Source organism: Musca domestica, unplaced genomic scaffold (assembly GCF_030504385.1).
Source record: "Musca domestica strain aabys unplaced genomic scaffold, Musca_domestica.polishedcontigs.V.1.1 38, whole genome shotgun sequence".
Classification (NCBI taxonomy): Eukaryota; Metazoa; Arthropoda; class Insecta; order Diptera; family Muscidae; genus Musca; species Musca domestica.
Window position 1 is genome coordinate 4,860,596 of NW_026712324.1, and position 14,538 is coordinate 4,875,133.

At 36.2% G+C, this 14,538-nt stretch overlaps 1 protein-coding gene across 1 annotated transcript in view; it reads left to right on the top strand.

The window, feature by feature from the left end:
* The window catches only part of LOC101897096 (ras-related protein Rab-26), a 142,906-nt gene extending 129,014 nt beyond the window's left edge, over positions 1-13,892 (top strand). The window contains exons 4-7 of the mRNA XM_059126402.1: positions 1,358-1,466; positions 6,716-6,826; positions 7,048-7,192; positions 13,414-13,892. Of these exons, the coding sequence (XP_058982385.1) occupies positions 1,358-1,466; positions 6,716-6,826; positions 7,048-7,192; positions 13,414-13,525 (477 nt within the window). The 3' untranslated portion in view covers positions 13,526-13,892. The remainder of the gene's footprint in view (positions 1-1,357; positions 1,467-6,715; positions 6,827-7,047; positions 7,193-13,413) is intronic.
* Positions 13,893-14,538: the final 646 nt, after the last annotated feature.

Genomic DNA, 14,538 nt, shown 5'->3' on the forward strand with positions numbered 1-14,538 from the left:
TCTTCTATGAGGAAGACCTCCAGGTCTTCTATGAGGAAGACCACCAGGTCTTCTATGAGGAAGACCTCCAGGTCTTCTATGATGAAACAAACACATCTTCTAGGAAAAGACGTCCAAGTCTCCTAGGACAAGTCTTCCAGGTAGCCGGAGAGAAGGCTTCGAGGTCTTCTAAGAGAAGACCTGCAGGTCTTCTATGAAGAGCCTCTATAGGAAGACCTTCAGGAAGAAGACCTCGAGGTTTTCTATGAAAGGAACCTAACCAGCCCCATAAAGACCCAATCTTCTTTTAGTGACGTAGCCTATGCTTCTATGAGAAGACTACCATATGAGAAAACTATCAGCCACCAGGTCTTTTAAGAGAAGTCCACCAGGTCTTCTGTGAGATGATCACCAGGTCAGCAATGAGTAGGTTACGATGTCTAATAAATAAGAAGACCTTCAACTCTTCTATGAGAGACTGACCACCAGGTCTTTTACGAGAAGGCCAACATGTCTTGTTAAGGAAAACCAGTTGGCCTCCGAATATTTTTGTTCAAGTGCATATTTTACCAACCCTAATATCTCAATTCCATGGCCCTATTGACATGTATTTCTATCAATATCATATCATTTTTATTAAAAAAAAAACCTTCATATGGACATAGCACGTATGTCAACAGAAAAAAAGCCAACGGCAGACAGACAGCCGGAATGACTGAAAAGCAGTTCAGCTGTCTGTCCATCTTCGTTGATAGACAGGCTAGCAGACTGTCCATCTGGGTGGCAGGTATAGAAAAAGTTTACAACCTACATATCTATCAACATTGTGTAAATGTCATCTCTCTTCTATAAATGTCAATATATGTGTTGTTGAATAAAAAACATACCCCTTTTTCAGTGTTTTTGTTGGTGTTGTTGCTGTTGCTGTGCTTGTTTGTTCACATTGTTACATTCATAATCAAACCTATCTATGTATGAAATCTGTTGATGGCTTCTCGTTCTAGTTTCAGTTTGGTGTAAATATAATAATGTGGCTGTCGGTCACTCTCGGCGTGTTTGTATGTATGTGTGTGCGTCCCAGTGTTAAAAATAATATTTCCATAGTCTAGTTAAATATTCAACAGTATGTTTTTGTTAAATAAACTAACAATTTATTAAATATTCATTGTGATGTGTGTGTGTATAGATAAATGTTTATCCTTGTCTAAATTAAATAAATAAAATAAGTTTTTAAGTCAATTCCTTGGTGTAGAAATAATTTTGAAAAAAAAATATTTAATATTACGGCAGAGTTACAGGAGAGCTATATCTGAATTATACTATTGACTTATTTTTTATAACTCATTAATGAAATTTCTTATATTTCTTTCACCTCCAGAATAAAGTGGTGGTTGTGGATGGCACCCGAGTGAAATTGCAAATTTGGGATACAGCCGGCCAGGAACGTTTTCGCAGTGTTACTCATGCTTATTACAGAGATGCTCATGGTATGTATTTGTATGTTATAGGTAATTTTCTAGGATGGCATTGAATTAATGAATACGATATTCAAATCAGCTTTTATTTAAATCTTGTGATCTTTTTTTATAAAACCGCTCGGAAATTTGAAGATAATCACAAAATACTGAAAATATTTTTCAAGGACCATTAGGATCTCAAATTTGGATTTCTTAAGAACATTTTTTCAGTTAACAAACGTGGATTTTTTAAGAATATTTTTTAAAGACCATCAGTATTACTAACTTTTTTTTTGGGAATATTTTCCCCAAGGCCATTAGAGTCACAGAATTGGACATTTTTAAAAGAGTCCTCAGGCCCTCAGAATATTTTTTCAAGGACTGTCAGAGTCACAAAAGTGAATTTGTTAAAAATGCTTTTGAAGGACAATCAGAGTCACAAATGTAGGCCTTTCAAATGTTTTTCAACGGCCTTAGAGCCACCTAACGTGAATTTAAAAAAGAAAATCCCAAACAATCAGAATCATAAACTTGGATTATTTTTAAAATTTTTTTAAGGCTCGTCAGGATCACTGTCGTGACTTTTTGATAAATATTTTTTTAAAAACAATCAGCGCTACCATTTGACATTTTTATACCCTCCACCTTAGTCTGGAGGGTATATTAAGTTTGTCATTCCGTTTGTAACCCCTCGAAGTATACATTTTAGACCCTATTCTATGTCGATTTAGCGATGTCCGTCTGTGGAAATCACTCTAGCTTCCGAACGAAAAGAAGTAGGTTGATAAAATTTTACTCAAATGTATATTACTACTGCAGGACTCTTGGTACTGAAAATGGACCATGTGTAGATTCACGTTTTGATATAACCCCCATATAAAGGTATCTCCTGATATTCGGTACTTTGATGAATTTAGCGACATTATTTACCAGAATTGTTTCAAATTTGGTATTTGAAGTTCGTAATGGATACGACAGCATAAGACAGAAAAGTGCCTGTGCAGGTCCACGTCTTCGTATAGCCCCCATATTACGTTACCTCCCGATATTCGATATTTTGATGATTTTAACGACATTATTCACCGGAATTGTTCAATTTTAGTATTTGAAGTTGATAATGGATACTGCAGCCTAAGAAAGAAAAATGTCTGTGCAGGTCCACGTCTTCGTATAGCGCCCATATTACGTTACCTCCCGATATTCGATATTTTGATGATTTTAGCGACATTATTCATCGGAATTGCTTCAAATTTGGTATTTGAAGTTCGCCTATGACAGAAAATTGTCTGTGCAGGTCCAAGTTTTTTGTATAGCTCCCATATAATAGTACCTCCCTATATTCGGTATTTTGATGATGCAGGTCCACGTCGTCGTATAGACCCTAATATAACGGCTACATTCGATATTTTTAATATTTTAGCAGAATTGTAAACGGATTTTATTTTTTGAAAATTGCCAAATTTGTTCCAAATGGTGGAGGGTATTCAAAGTTCGGCCCGGCCGAACTTACAGCTTTTTTACTTGTTTTTAATAAAACCGAAGCCATCAATTGCCAATTTTTTATACCCTCAACCATATGGCTAGAGAGTATATATATCATTTGATACGGCCAAAACATGCCTCATCGAAATAACGGTTTTAGATCCTAGGTCTCTCTGGACCAAATCCATATCAGGACATTTGGAGTCGATCTAGCGATGTCCGTCCGTCTGTCTAGCTGGTGCGCATAACTCTGGAAGGGAGTATTCGATTTGGTCCAAACTTGGTACATCGTATAATTTTTGTCAGACTTAGATCGAGTTCGGAGACGTGCAATATCGGTCCACTCCTTCTGGTACCTCCCCCACAAAATGTCAACATTTTCAAAGAAAATTATTTTTCTGCACAGAAAGATAAGGAATAACGTGATTTTGCTCCAACTTTGCAAATCCTAATATTTCCATAAGTTCTAGGTCAGGTGCAAAAATTGACAATATCGGTTCACTCCATCCAGTACCTCTCCCACAAAGGGTCAAAATTTTGAATAATTATAACTCGTATTAAATGTGATGTAAGTGTCCCATTGTCTTCAAATTACGCACATCGCAATATTTTTTTTAACCCAAGATCTGCTGTAAAGATTGAATATATCGGCCCACCCCTTCTGGATATATCGGTCCACCTTCTGGTACCTCCCCCCACAAAGGGTCAAATTTTTTCCATGAAGCTCATAAAATGGGAAATTTATATCTTATTCCATTCAGACTTGGTACATCTCAATATTTCCATCAACACAAGATTTGTTATAAAGATCATAGAGATCGGACCATTTCTTCTGGTACCTCCCCCACAAAGGGTCAGAGTTTTGAGTAACCAAAACGATCATGAAGTCCGAAATAAGCATCCGGTTCTCTTCATATTATACATCACAATATTTTTATTAACCCATTGTCTGGTGTGAAGATGGGATATATCGGTCCACCTCCTGGTACCTCCACACCCAAAGCTCAATGTTTTTTACCATGAAGCTCAAAAAAGTGGAAATTAACATCCGATTCCATTCAGACTTGGTACATCTCAATGTTTCCACCAAACACAAAATCTGTTATAAAGATCATAGAGATCGGACGATTCCTTCTGATACCTCCTCCACATAGGGTTCAAGATTTTGAAAAACAAATCGCTCAAAGAAAGCGAAATAAGCATCCAACTCTGCAAAATTCAATACATTCAAATATTGATGCTAACGCAGGATCTGTTGTGAAGAAGATATATATCTACGAACCCACAAGGGGTCTCAATTTTCAATACCTTTATCTGTCATAATTTGCGAAACAAATGGCCGATTCTTTACAATCTGCTATATCTAAATATTTCTCTTAACCAGAAATCTGATATGAATATGTATTTTTATCGAAATTTATGATTTCGCATAAAATAGATAAATGTTCGATTTCCTTCAAATATTTTTATCTGTATTAGATAAAGTGTGAAAATGGAACACTTCGGTCCGCTATATCTGACCGCATATTTCAACATTTCTCACGTATCTCATATAAAGTGAAGAATGTTACCTATATATTCCAAATTTGGCTCGTTGTAATATTTATATCAGTCTTAGGTCCGATACGAATTTGTCAATATTGACCAAATGCTTCGGAACCTTTCCCATAAAAGGTAAACAATTTGAATAATCATAAATGAGAGCTGGGGTATACATCTGTCGGCAAAACCGACTGATACTATTTTATTTGTTAAGAAAAATTTTTCATGAGTACTCGGAATCTCAAACGAGAACATTTTCCAAAATATTTTCTCAAAGACTATCAGAGTCACAAAATGGATTTTAGGAGTACGTATAATGGAGTATATATAGTCAGATTTTTTTTCGATATTTCAATATAAATCTACGTTTTTATAAAGCTCGTTATATAAAGACGCCCTGGTTTTAATTATTTCGAGAGTCTTGACCGATTGGCTGAAAATTAGTATTTCGGTTTTTTTTGTGGAAAACCTTTAGACGTAAAATGAGTCTAATTGTGTTAGTATTTCCCTTTCCTGGATACGATATGAAATCTAATAAAAAACAAGTAAGCAAAGGCTACAGTCGAGCGGGGCCGACCGTTGAATACCCTACAACACTATAATAAACGATACAGTTTATATAGGCAAGATACTCGAAAGAATTCCACAAGATATTGTGACAAATAATAAAAGAAAACCATCAGGTTTCGTTCTCTAATTTCCGAATAATAGCAACTTAAACTAATTTGCTCATTTCCAATTTATTGGTAGATGTTGCACTTAAATGGTCTTCCTAGATCTGGAACCAATATTTCCCAAATACCTATAATCTCTCAGAAGTGGCAAAAGATTAACATTTATTATTGGTTTTTGACTGAAACGCATCTATATGAGATACAGACATTTGACCACATTATTCAACGAAATCAGCGTTAAAAAATTGTCAGAAGTGCGTCTTTCCTGTATTTGTGAATTCTCCAAAAAGTCACTGGAATGGACATTTTCGTATTTTGTCTACAAAAAGTGGTAAATTATTTCACACATTGAATATTTTTATATGGCAATCCAAAACTGCTTGACTTTTGCAATGTCCGGTAACCCCCATTCAAATGTGCGTGAGGATCGGGCGATAATTACGACCTGCTGACAATTTTGCAGTTTTTTGGTCCATTTCAACCCCTAAATATATTGCGATCATCTCCAAAAAGAGTAGGCTTCTATTCTGACCCTCATCTTATACCAATGCAAATTTTCGTATGGATCGGGCCATAAATGCGATCTGTACATGATATCCTGATATCCTAACTACTTAGTTTTGTTAGCTGTAGAAATATTACCAAATGTTTAATTCAAAATGAAAATATGCCAAAAAATATGACAAAATGGAAAAAATATGAGAAAATATTACAAAATCAATATTTTCATCTTTAGAGAGATATTTGTATGCGTTTTTTAGACGTTTTTCCTTTCCTGTCAAGAGGCCATTCTGAATTAATGAGAACTGTCGAAATCAGTTCAGCCGTTCTCGACATAAAAGAGATCTTTCAAGCATATCTTCTTTGATAGACAAATATGTCGCATATATTGGCTATATATTCGATTTTTTGGATCTTAACATCAATGTAAAGATCAGAAGTAACCTTGTCATGGCTTTGTGATTTCGCCGGGATTTAAAATATTCGAGGTTTAATGAAAAATTTCGAATTTTTTCAACAAAAAAGATATGGCCTATTTTACCCGCTAAATATTATCCGATGACCACCCAAATTGGTGGGCTTCTTCCCCGCCCTAAACTCTAGCTACATGCGAAATTCCGCGTCGATTGGTCTATAATTGCGACCTGTATAGCTACTGCAAAATCCGACATTTTTTCAGTATTTGGTCCATTTCAACCCCTAAACATTTGGCGATCATCTCCAAAAGAAATAGGCTTCTATTCTGAACCTAACCCCACCTCCATTTTAAATTTCGTGAAAATCGGACCATAATTGCGACCTGTAGCGTGATTACAAATTAACATGGACAGACGGACAGACGGACAGACGGACGGACGGACATACATAGCTAGATCGACTCAGCTCGGCGAGCTAGGAAGATCCATATATACTTTCCTATATGGGAAACCAATATTTCGAGGTGTTACATAATTTTTGGCCCAATCAAACTTATAATACCCCCAACACATAGTGTTGTAGGGTATAATAAATAAGTACTAAATCAAACCTTTACCGTTCCGCCTAAATCAATTTTTGTTATTTATTTTTTTTTCATTTCAGCTTTACTTCTCCTCTACGATGTTACCAATAAAACAACCTATGACAACATCAGAGCCTGGCTATGTGAAATACGAGATTGTGCCCAAGAAGATGTGGTTATTGTTCTCATCGGTAAGTGCTGGCGGCTGGGATAACTAACCGCACGTGTAACGAATTTTCTCCCACAATTTGACAAAAGTAACAAATTTGCATAGAAAAGAACAAAAAAAAAAAAAAACGAAAGAAAAACTTCAATAATTTCATTAAATTAACACAATTCACTTTTCTCTCTCTCTCTCTCTCCCCCCACCCCGTCTGTCTTCGTCTTAACCCTAAAATGTGTTCACCAATAGGCAACAAGGCGGATTGCAGCAGCAGCGACCGGCAAGTGAAGCGGGAAGATGGCGAGCGCTTGGCACGTGAACACAATGTACCCTTTATGGAGACATCAGCCAAAACCGGGTTGAATGTGGAATTGGCATTTCAAACTGTTGCCAGGTTAGTTAAAACGTAACTGAAAGTGTTAAATCTTGACAAAGTCATAAACAAAAGTTTTGTGCGACAACAACAACAACAACAATTTTGCTAAGTATACAATTTTTGTTGCTCACAAAAAAAAAAAAAAAAAAAAAAAAAAAAACAGATGAAAGCAAATTGAATTAAAATTTAAACAAAGAATTGTTGGAGAAAAGTTATTGGATATATTTTGCATATTAGGATAATTTTGTTATTCCGACTGGTCAATGATGAAAAGTGTTAAATTCAATTTTCAAACTTTGAATAAGACAGTGTGACAGCAGATTTGAGATGGGGAAATGAAAAAAAAAAAAGATATGAATTGAATTTATGAAGTCTTCCTAACTTCTCTATGGGTGGAGGTCCTTCCAGGGGGTTTGGATAGATTGTAAGACAAAGATAAGATATTTTTAGAGAGGATATTACAGGTCTTCCATAGGCAGACTAGTATGTGCCCGTAACTGAATTTAGATTGCGATCAAGACAATGTTTTAACTGGGACACATAATATGGTAAAAGAATATCAAATAGTTTATGGACGAAGAGTTAAAAATACAACAAGTACAAAAACATAAAGTTCGGACGGGTCGAACTTTTAATATCCTCCACTATTGGGTGAAGAAAACATCTTCATATAAAAATATCTGAAATCAAACGTGTTGCACTTTAAACTACAAATATCAGTAAGACCGTTTGGATAATGCTATTAAACTTTTCAAAAAACCATAAAGAGGGTAAGGCCGTCGTATGGGGGCTGTTCCAAAACGGGAACCTCTATAGACAATTTTATACTTCAAGGATTGTCATCTACCAAATCTTCTTAAATCCCAAATTTGAAACAATTTCATGGGTAAATATGACTAAGATTGTTAAAATAACGAATTTCGGTGGGTATCGTTATATGTGCGCTATGGGAAAACATAGACCTTAATATTCAACGTTCTGCCACCGGAGCTAGAACCCATTGCGAACTACAAATACCAATTGTGGCAAAAATCATCAAAATACTGAATATCCGGAGGTCCCATTATGTGGGGCCTACACGAAAACGTGGACCTATATATACTATATTCCGCCACGGGAGCCAGAACCCATTGCGAACTACAAATACCAATTTTTGAACAAATTCGTGGAAAAATGTAGCCAAAAACCATCAAAATACGGAAAATCAGGAGGTTCCGTTAAATGGGGGCTATACGAAAACGTGGACCTATTCATACAATGTTGCGCTACCGAAGCAAGAGCACATTATGACGTACAAATACCATTTTTAGACACATCCGTAGAAAAATCTGGCAACAATCATCAAAATACCGAATATCGGGAGGTGCCGTTATATAGGGGCTATACAAAAACGTAGACCTATACAAACAATGTTCCGCTACCGAAGCTAGAACCCACTATGAACTACAAATACCAATTTTTAGACAAATCCTTCAAAAAATCTGACAACAATCATCAAAATACCGAATATCGGGAGGTACCGTTACATGGCGGCTATATAAAAACGTAAACCGATATATCTCATTTTCAATACCAATCATCAACACAATATAAATTATTCTGCCAAATTTTGAAGCTCTATGTCAAATAATGTGGGCTGTATCGAGATTTCAGCAGACAGGCGAACATCGTTAAATCGACTTAGAATTTTAAATCTAAATCATTAAACTACTGAATATCGGGGGGTACCGTTATATGGGGATATACGATATTGCGCAACTATATAGACAATTCCCTTTCAGGGGGTAAAGTGCTCACAAAGAATTCCTTGTGTGGATTTTCAGACAATACGATTTAAAAATGTGGCTAAAATCATCAAAATACAGAATATCGGGGGTACCGTAATATGGGTGCTACACAATATCATTAACCTATATAAAGAATTCTCTGTCGGGGGGTAAAGTGCTCACAAAAAACCCCTTGTGTACAATTTCCGTTGAAAAATGTGGCTAAAATCGTCAAAATACCGAATACCGGGGGTACCGTTATATGGGGGCTATACGATATCGTGGACCTATGTAGATAATTCTCTGCCGAGGTATAAAGTATCCACAAGGAACTCCTTGTGTGAATTTTCAGACAATTCCGTTGGAAAATGTGGGTAAAGTTATCAAAATACCGAATATCGGGGGTACCGTTATATGGGGGATATGCGATATCGTGGACCTCTATAGATAATTCTCTGCCGAGGTATAAAGTACCCATAAGGAACTCCTTGTATGGATTTTCAGACAATTCCGTCGGAAAATACCGAATATCGGGGATACATCTATATGGGTGATATACGATATCGTGAACCTGTATAGACAATTCTTTTTCAGAGGGTAGAATACTCACAAGGGACTCCTTTTGTGGAATTTCAGATACTTCCATTGACAAATGTGGCTAAAATCGTGAAAATACCGAATACCGGGGGTACCGTTATATGGGGGGCTATACGATATCGTGGACCTATGTAGATAATTCTCTGCCGAGGTATAAAGTACCCACAAGGAACTCCTAGTGTGGATTTTCAGACAATTCCGTTGAAAAATGTGGCTAAAATCATCAAAATACCGAATATCGAGGGTACCGTTATATGTGGGATATGCGATATCGTGGACCTATATAGACAATTCTCTCTCAGGGGGTAAAGTATTTACAATGAACTACTTGTGTGAATTTTCAGACAATTCCATTGAAAAATGTGGCTAACATCTTCAAAATACCGAATATCGGAGGTTACCGTTATATGGGGGCTATACGATATCGAGGACCGATATAGCTTCTTCGAACTTGACCTGCCTGCAGACAAAAGAGAGATTAGAATTTTATGTTGATCAAGAATATATATACTTTGTTGGGTCTAAAATGATTATTTCGATGAGTTACAAACGGAATGATGAACTTAATATACCCTCCATACTATGTATGGTGGAGGGTATAAAACCCGTGTATACGCATTATATACGTAAAGCAAATGAAGGGTACAAGTTATCCCACAATTTTCTCCACCACATATAGTATGGAGAGTTTTACACGTAACAAAGTATATATATTCTTGATCAGTGTAAAGTTCTAAGACGATGTAGCCCTGTCCGGTCGTCTTTTATAATCACGCTAGAATCAAAACGAATACAGATAGGAAGCTAAAATCAGATCAGTCCTTGGTCTGCAGGCAGGCCAAGTTCGAATGTGGGCTATGTCGGTCCATGATATCGTATAGTTCCCCCCTTTCGATGAAATTGTCTGAAAATCCACAAAAGGAGTTCCTTCTGATTACATTACCCGCTGGAAGAGAAATGTCTATATAGATCCCCTCCATATAACAGTACCTCCCAATATTCGGTAGTTTGATTATTTTAGCGGCATTATTCACCGGAGTTGTTTTTAAATTTCGTATTTAGAGTTCGTAATGGGAACTACAGTCTATGACAGAAAATTGTTTATGTAGGTCCAGGTCTTCGTAGAAGTCCCGTATATTCGGTATTTTGAAGATTTTAGGTAAATATTCATCGAAATTTTTTGAAATTTCGAATTTGAAGTTCCTAATAGGTACTACAGTCTGTAACACAAAATTGTCTATGTAGGTCCATGTCTTCGTATAGCTCCGATACAACGGTACCTCCCTCGATTTGGTATTTTAATGATTTTGTTTTCACCGGATTGTTTTTTAAGTTTCGTATTTGAATATTGTAATGGCCTAGTACGAAATTGCCTATGCAGGTCCACGTCTTCGTATAGACCCCAATATAACGGCTATATTCGGTATTTTTAAGATTTTAACAGAATTTTTAACGGATTTTGTTTTTTTTTTTTGAAAATTTCTAAACTCGTTCCAAATGGTAGAGGATATTTTACTGCTTTTTTACTTCTTAATGTTTAAAAATTCCTGTCATTTAAATAAGATTTAGAGTTTTCATGAATTCTTCTCACGAGCGCGTTAAAAAAGATTTTGAACCATCTTTCTTAAACAAACGAAAAGTATCCCTTTGAGGTCATGTAAGGTTTTCAAGGAGTTTTAATCCGAAAATTTTAAAACATGTGAAAAAGGGGGGAACTTCTTCCCCTTATTTAGGTTACCGTTTTGTTAACCTGTTTTGGAACAACTCTGACCTAATAAAAACTATCCGATTTTTTTTAATTTTTTCCACAGATAGTTATTTGCACACTGATTCCGGAAAATCACATTATGACGTTAATTAAACAATTTAGGAGTTGAATCTAAATACAGATTTTTTTGGATCCGACTTTTTTATATGACCCAAAAGAGAAAGTCTTCATTATGGGAGTCAATAAAATATGTGTCACTTATCTTTCCTGGATCCAGAGATATAGGTATTTGCGCCCGGATAACTCGATTCTGTTCCGTACATCGGATCCAAAGTTTTATTTCTAAATTTGATAGCTCTTTAAAGAAGGCGGCCTTGAACCGGTTCTTAAGATTTACTTACTTTTATGTCTTCTATAATCGGAGGACTTTTCACATGTCTTCCATAGAAAACAGCCCCTTTTAAGGTCGTCTAAAGCCAGGAGGTCACAAACAAGTATTCTATAGAAAGAAGATCTTTTAAATGGTTTTTATGGACGGGAAACTCTTTGCAGGCCTGTGTTTAGGTGGCTTTCTTCATATTTAAAAACCTCTTCTGTCTATAAAACATATAAAAGTGGTTCTGTCTATAGAAGACCTGTAAAATGTTTTCTTATATAGAAGGCCCGATGAATAGTCATCTGTCTAAAAATATATGAAATGTGTTTAGTCCATATACCTTATTATCTGTCTACAGAAGGTCAATGAAGGCTCTTCTGGGTATAGAAGTTCTATCTTGAAGAACCTTTAATGGGAATTCTCTCTTTAAATGGAAGTCTGATTATAGTAGATCTTTATAGAAGACCATTAAACAAGTCTTCTTTTTAAGGTCATCTAGAGAAGACCCATACAATGTCCTCTACACATGGAAGACTGTTTAAAGGTCTTTTATGGACGTTGCTAATGTCCTTCTACAGGGTGAGATGAAAAAACTGCAACCAACTTCAGACTTCTGTAATTTCCAAGCCACTCGTCCGGCAGCTGTTAAAATTATTTCAGTGACAGCTCAATATATTGTTTACCAGCGTACAAAAGGATTTTGGTGAGAATTTTCCTGAAAAAAGGTTATTCGTGATGGAATTCAAGCTGATTTCTTTATATTTGGATGGAAAACCACAAATGGCTTGACTTGTTCGAAATCCACGTCGCAGTGGCCGAAAAATGGCTCGTAAGCTGAACATATCGCAATATTCCATTCGCAAATATTGAAGAATTAGCTCGGGGTAAAGCCAAATTCCAGAAAGTGCAAGGACTTACATCGCAACTGAAAGGAAATAGACACAAAAGAGCTAAAGTGTTGCTTCACGAACTGCTGAATTTGGTTTTCTCCGATGAGAAGACATTCGTTGTCCAGCAGTTGTAAACAAACAAAATGATCTGAAAATGAACACCTTCGGTTGGCCAGAACTCAAGCGCCGGCCACGGTGATGGTGTGGGCTGCTATTACAGCCGATGGTCGCTCTCCGCTCGTATTAATCGACCGTGGCATCAGAATAAATGCCATATATTATCGCGAAAATATTCTGGAGGGTTTATTAAAGCCTTGGGCACGCAAACATTTTGGCCGCAGACCTTGGACATTCCAACAGGACTCAGCACGCACCACCCAAGAATGGATACAAAATTAGGTTCCTCGCTTCATTTCCAGCGCACAACGGCCATCAAAATCTCCCGATACCAATCCGTTGGACTATTGTGCCTGGAGTATTTTGGAAAGCAAGGTTGGCACTAAAAAATACCAAAGTGTTGATCACCTCAAGCAAGAGCTTCGCCGGGAATGGGCCAAAATACCGCAGAGCAATATTCGAGCAGCATGTGACGGTTTGGCCATTTGAAGGCCATAATTTGTGCCAAAGGTGACAAATTCGAACAAATCAAAACTTATTCTTAAATTTGATGTTATTTCCGACATTTTTTGCTTTTATTCAATAAAATTTAAAAAAGAATGTAAAAATTATGGCGTTTGACTTTGTTGCAGTTTTTTATCCCACACTGTACAGACAGATGTCCTGTTAAATATATTTTTATTTTATTTTTTTATCAACATTTTCTCTTGAATTAAATTAACATAAAATATTTACTTTGATTCTAATTAATGCTGTTGAATTCCTGTTTTTTTTTCTATCTCCAGGCAACTGAAAAGTCGCGGCTATGACCAGGGTGATGCGGGAAAATTCAACGTACATGACTTTGTCAGAGATAATACCAAGGCAAAAAGTATATGCGCTCAATGTAATTTTTAAACTATTCCTGGAATTTTATGGAGATAACAAAAATTTCGTTCCGAAAGCAGAGCAGAGCAGAACAGCAAAATTTTAATCTGTGCTAAGGTTTCCCAACAAAAGCAGCAGCAAAAAATAGAAAATAAATATCCAACAAAATAAAATAATGAAGATGAAACCAGAATCCAAACCCAAACAACCAACCAAATTCCCACCCCAACCTCTAGAACTGAAACGACAAAAGAAAAACAAATGTGGAGCTGCTTTTTTTTTAAATCTGACATCTGTTAATGCTTGGCAATTGCCATAAGAACCAACAAAAACAACAAGAAAACCAATGTGGTAATTTTTTGGCTTTGTTTTTTTAAATGAAAATTATTTTTTCCTGTTTTAACCTGAAGGTAAAACCCCGACCAGTTGTTTTTTTTTTATTGTTACTCTTCTCCATTCCTTTTGTTTTAACTTTTGAAGTTATATTTAATTCTGTTTTTCTGTTGTTGTTTTCGTTGCTGTTTTGTTTTTGGTAAAGACATTTTGATTTTGTACTTCTACCAACCCGGAGGCATCACACAACAACAGCCAGCCGTTTGCATCCTGGAGCCTTAATTCATGAATTTTTTGTTTTTGGCAAACTGAGATAAAGAAGAAGCGGCAACAGAGAAACTCTACAAATGAATTGTTTTTTTTTTTTTTTTTTTTTTGTTATTTATAGCCCAGCCACCTGGAATAGTAGTTTGAGTTAAGGCTCGTGTGCGTTCTCTGGTTTTTTATACCCTCCACCATACTATGGATGGTATATTAATTTTGTCATTCTGTTTGTAACTCCTCGAAATACTCATGTCAGACCCAACAAAGTATATATATTCTTGATCAGCGTAAAATTCTAAGACGATTTAGCCATGTCCGTCTGTCTGTGTGTCTGTCTGTCTGCCTGTCTGTCTGTCCGTCTGTCTGTTGTTATCACGCTATCTTTCGAACAAATTGAGATAGAGGGCTAAAATGTATATTTTGCCAGTAGGCAGGTGAAGTTCGTA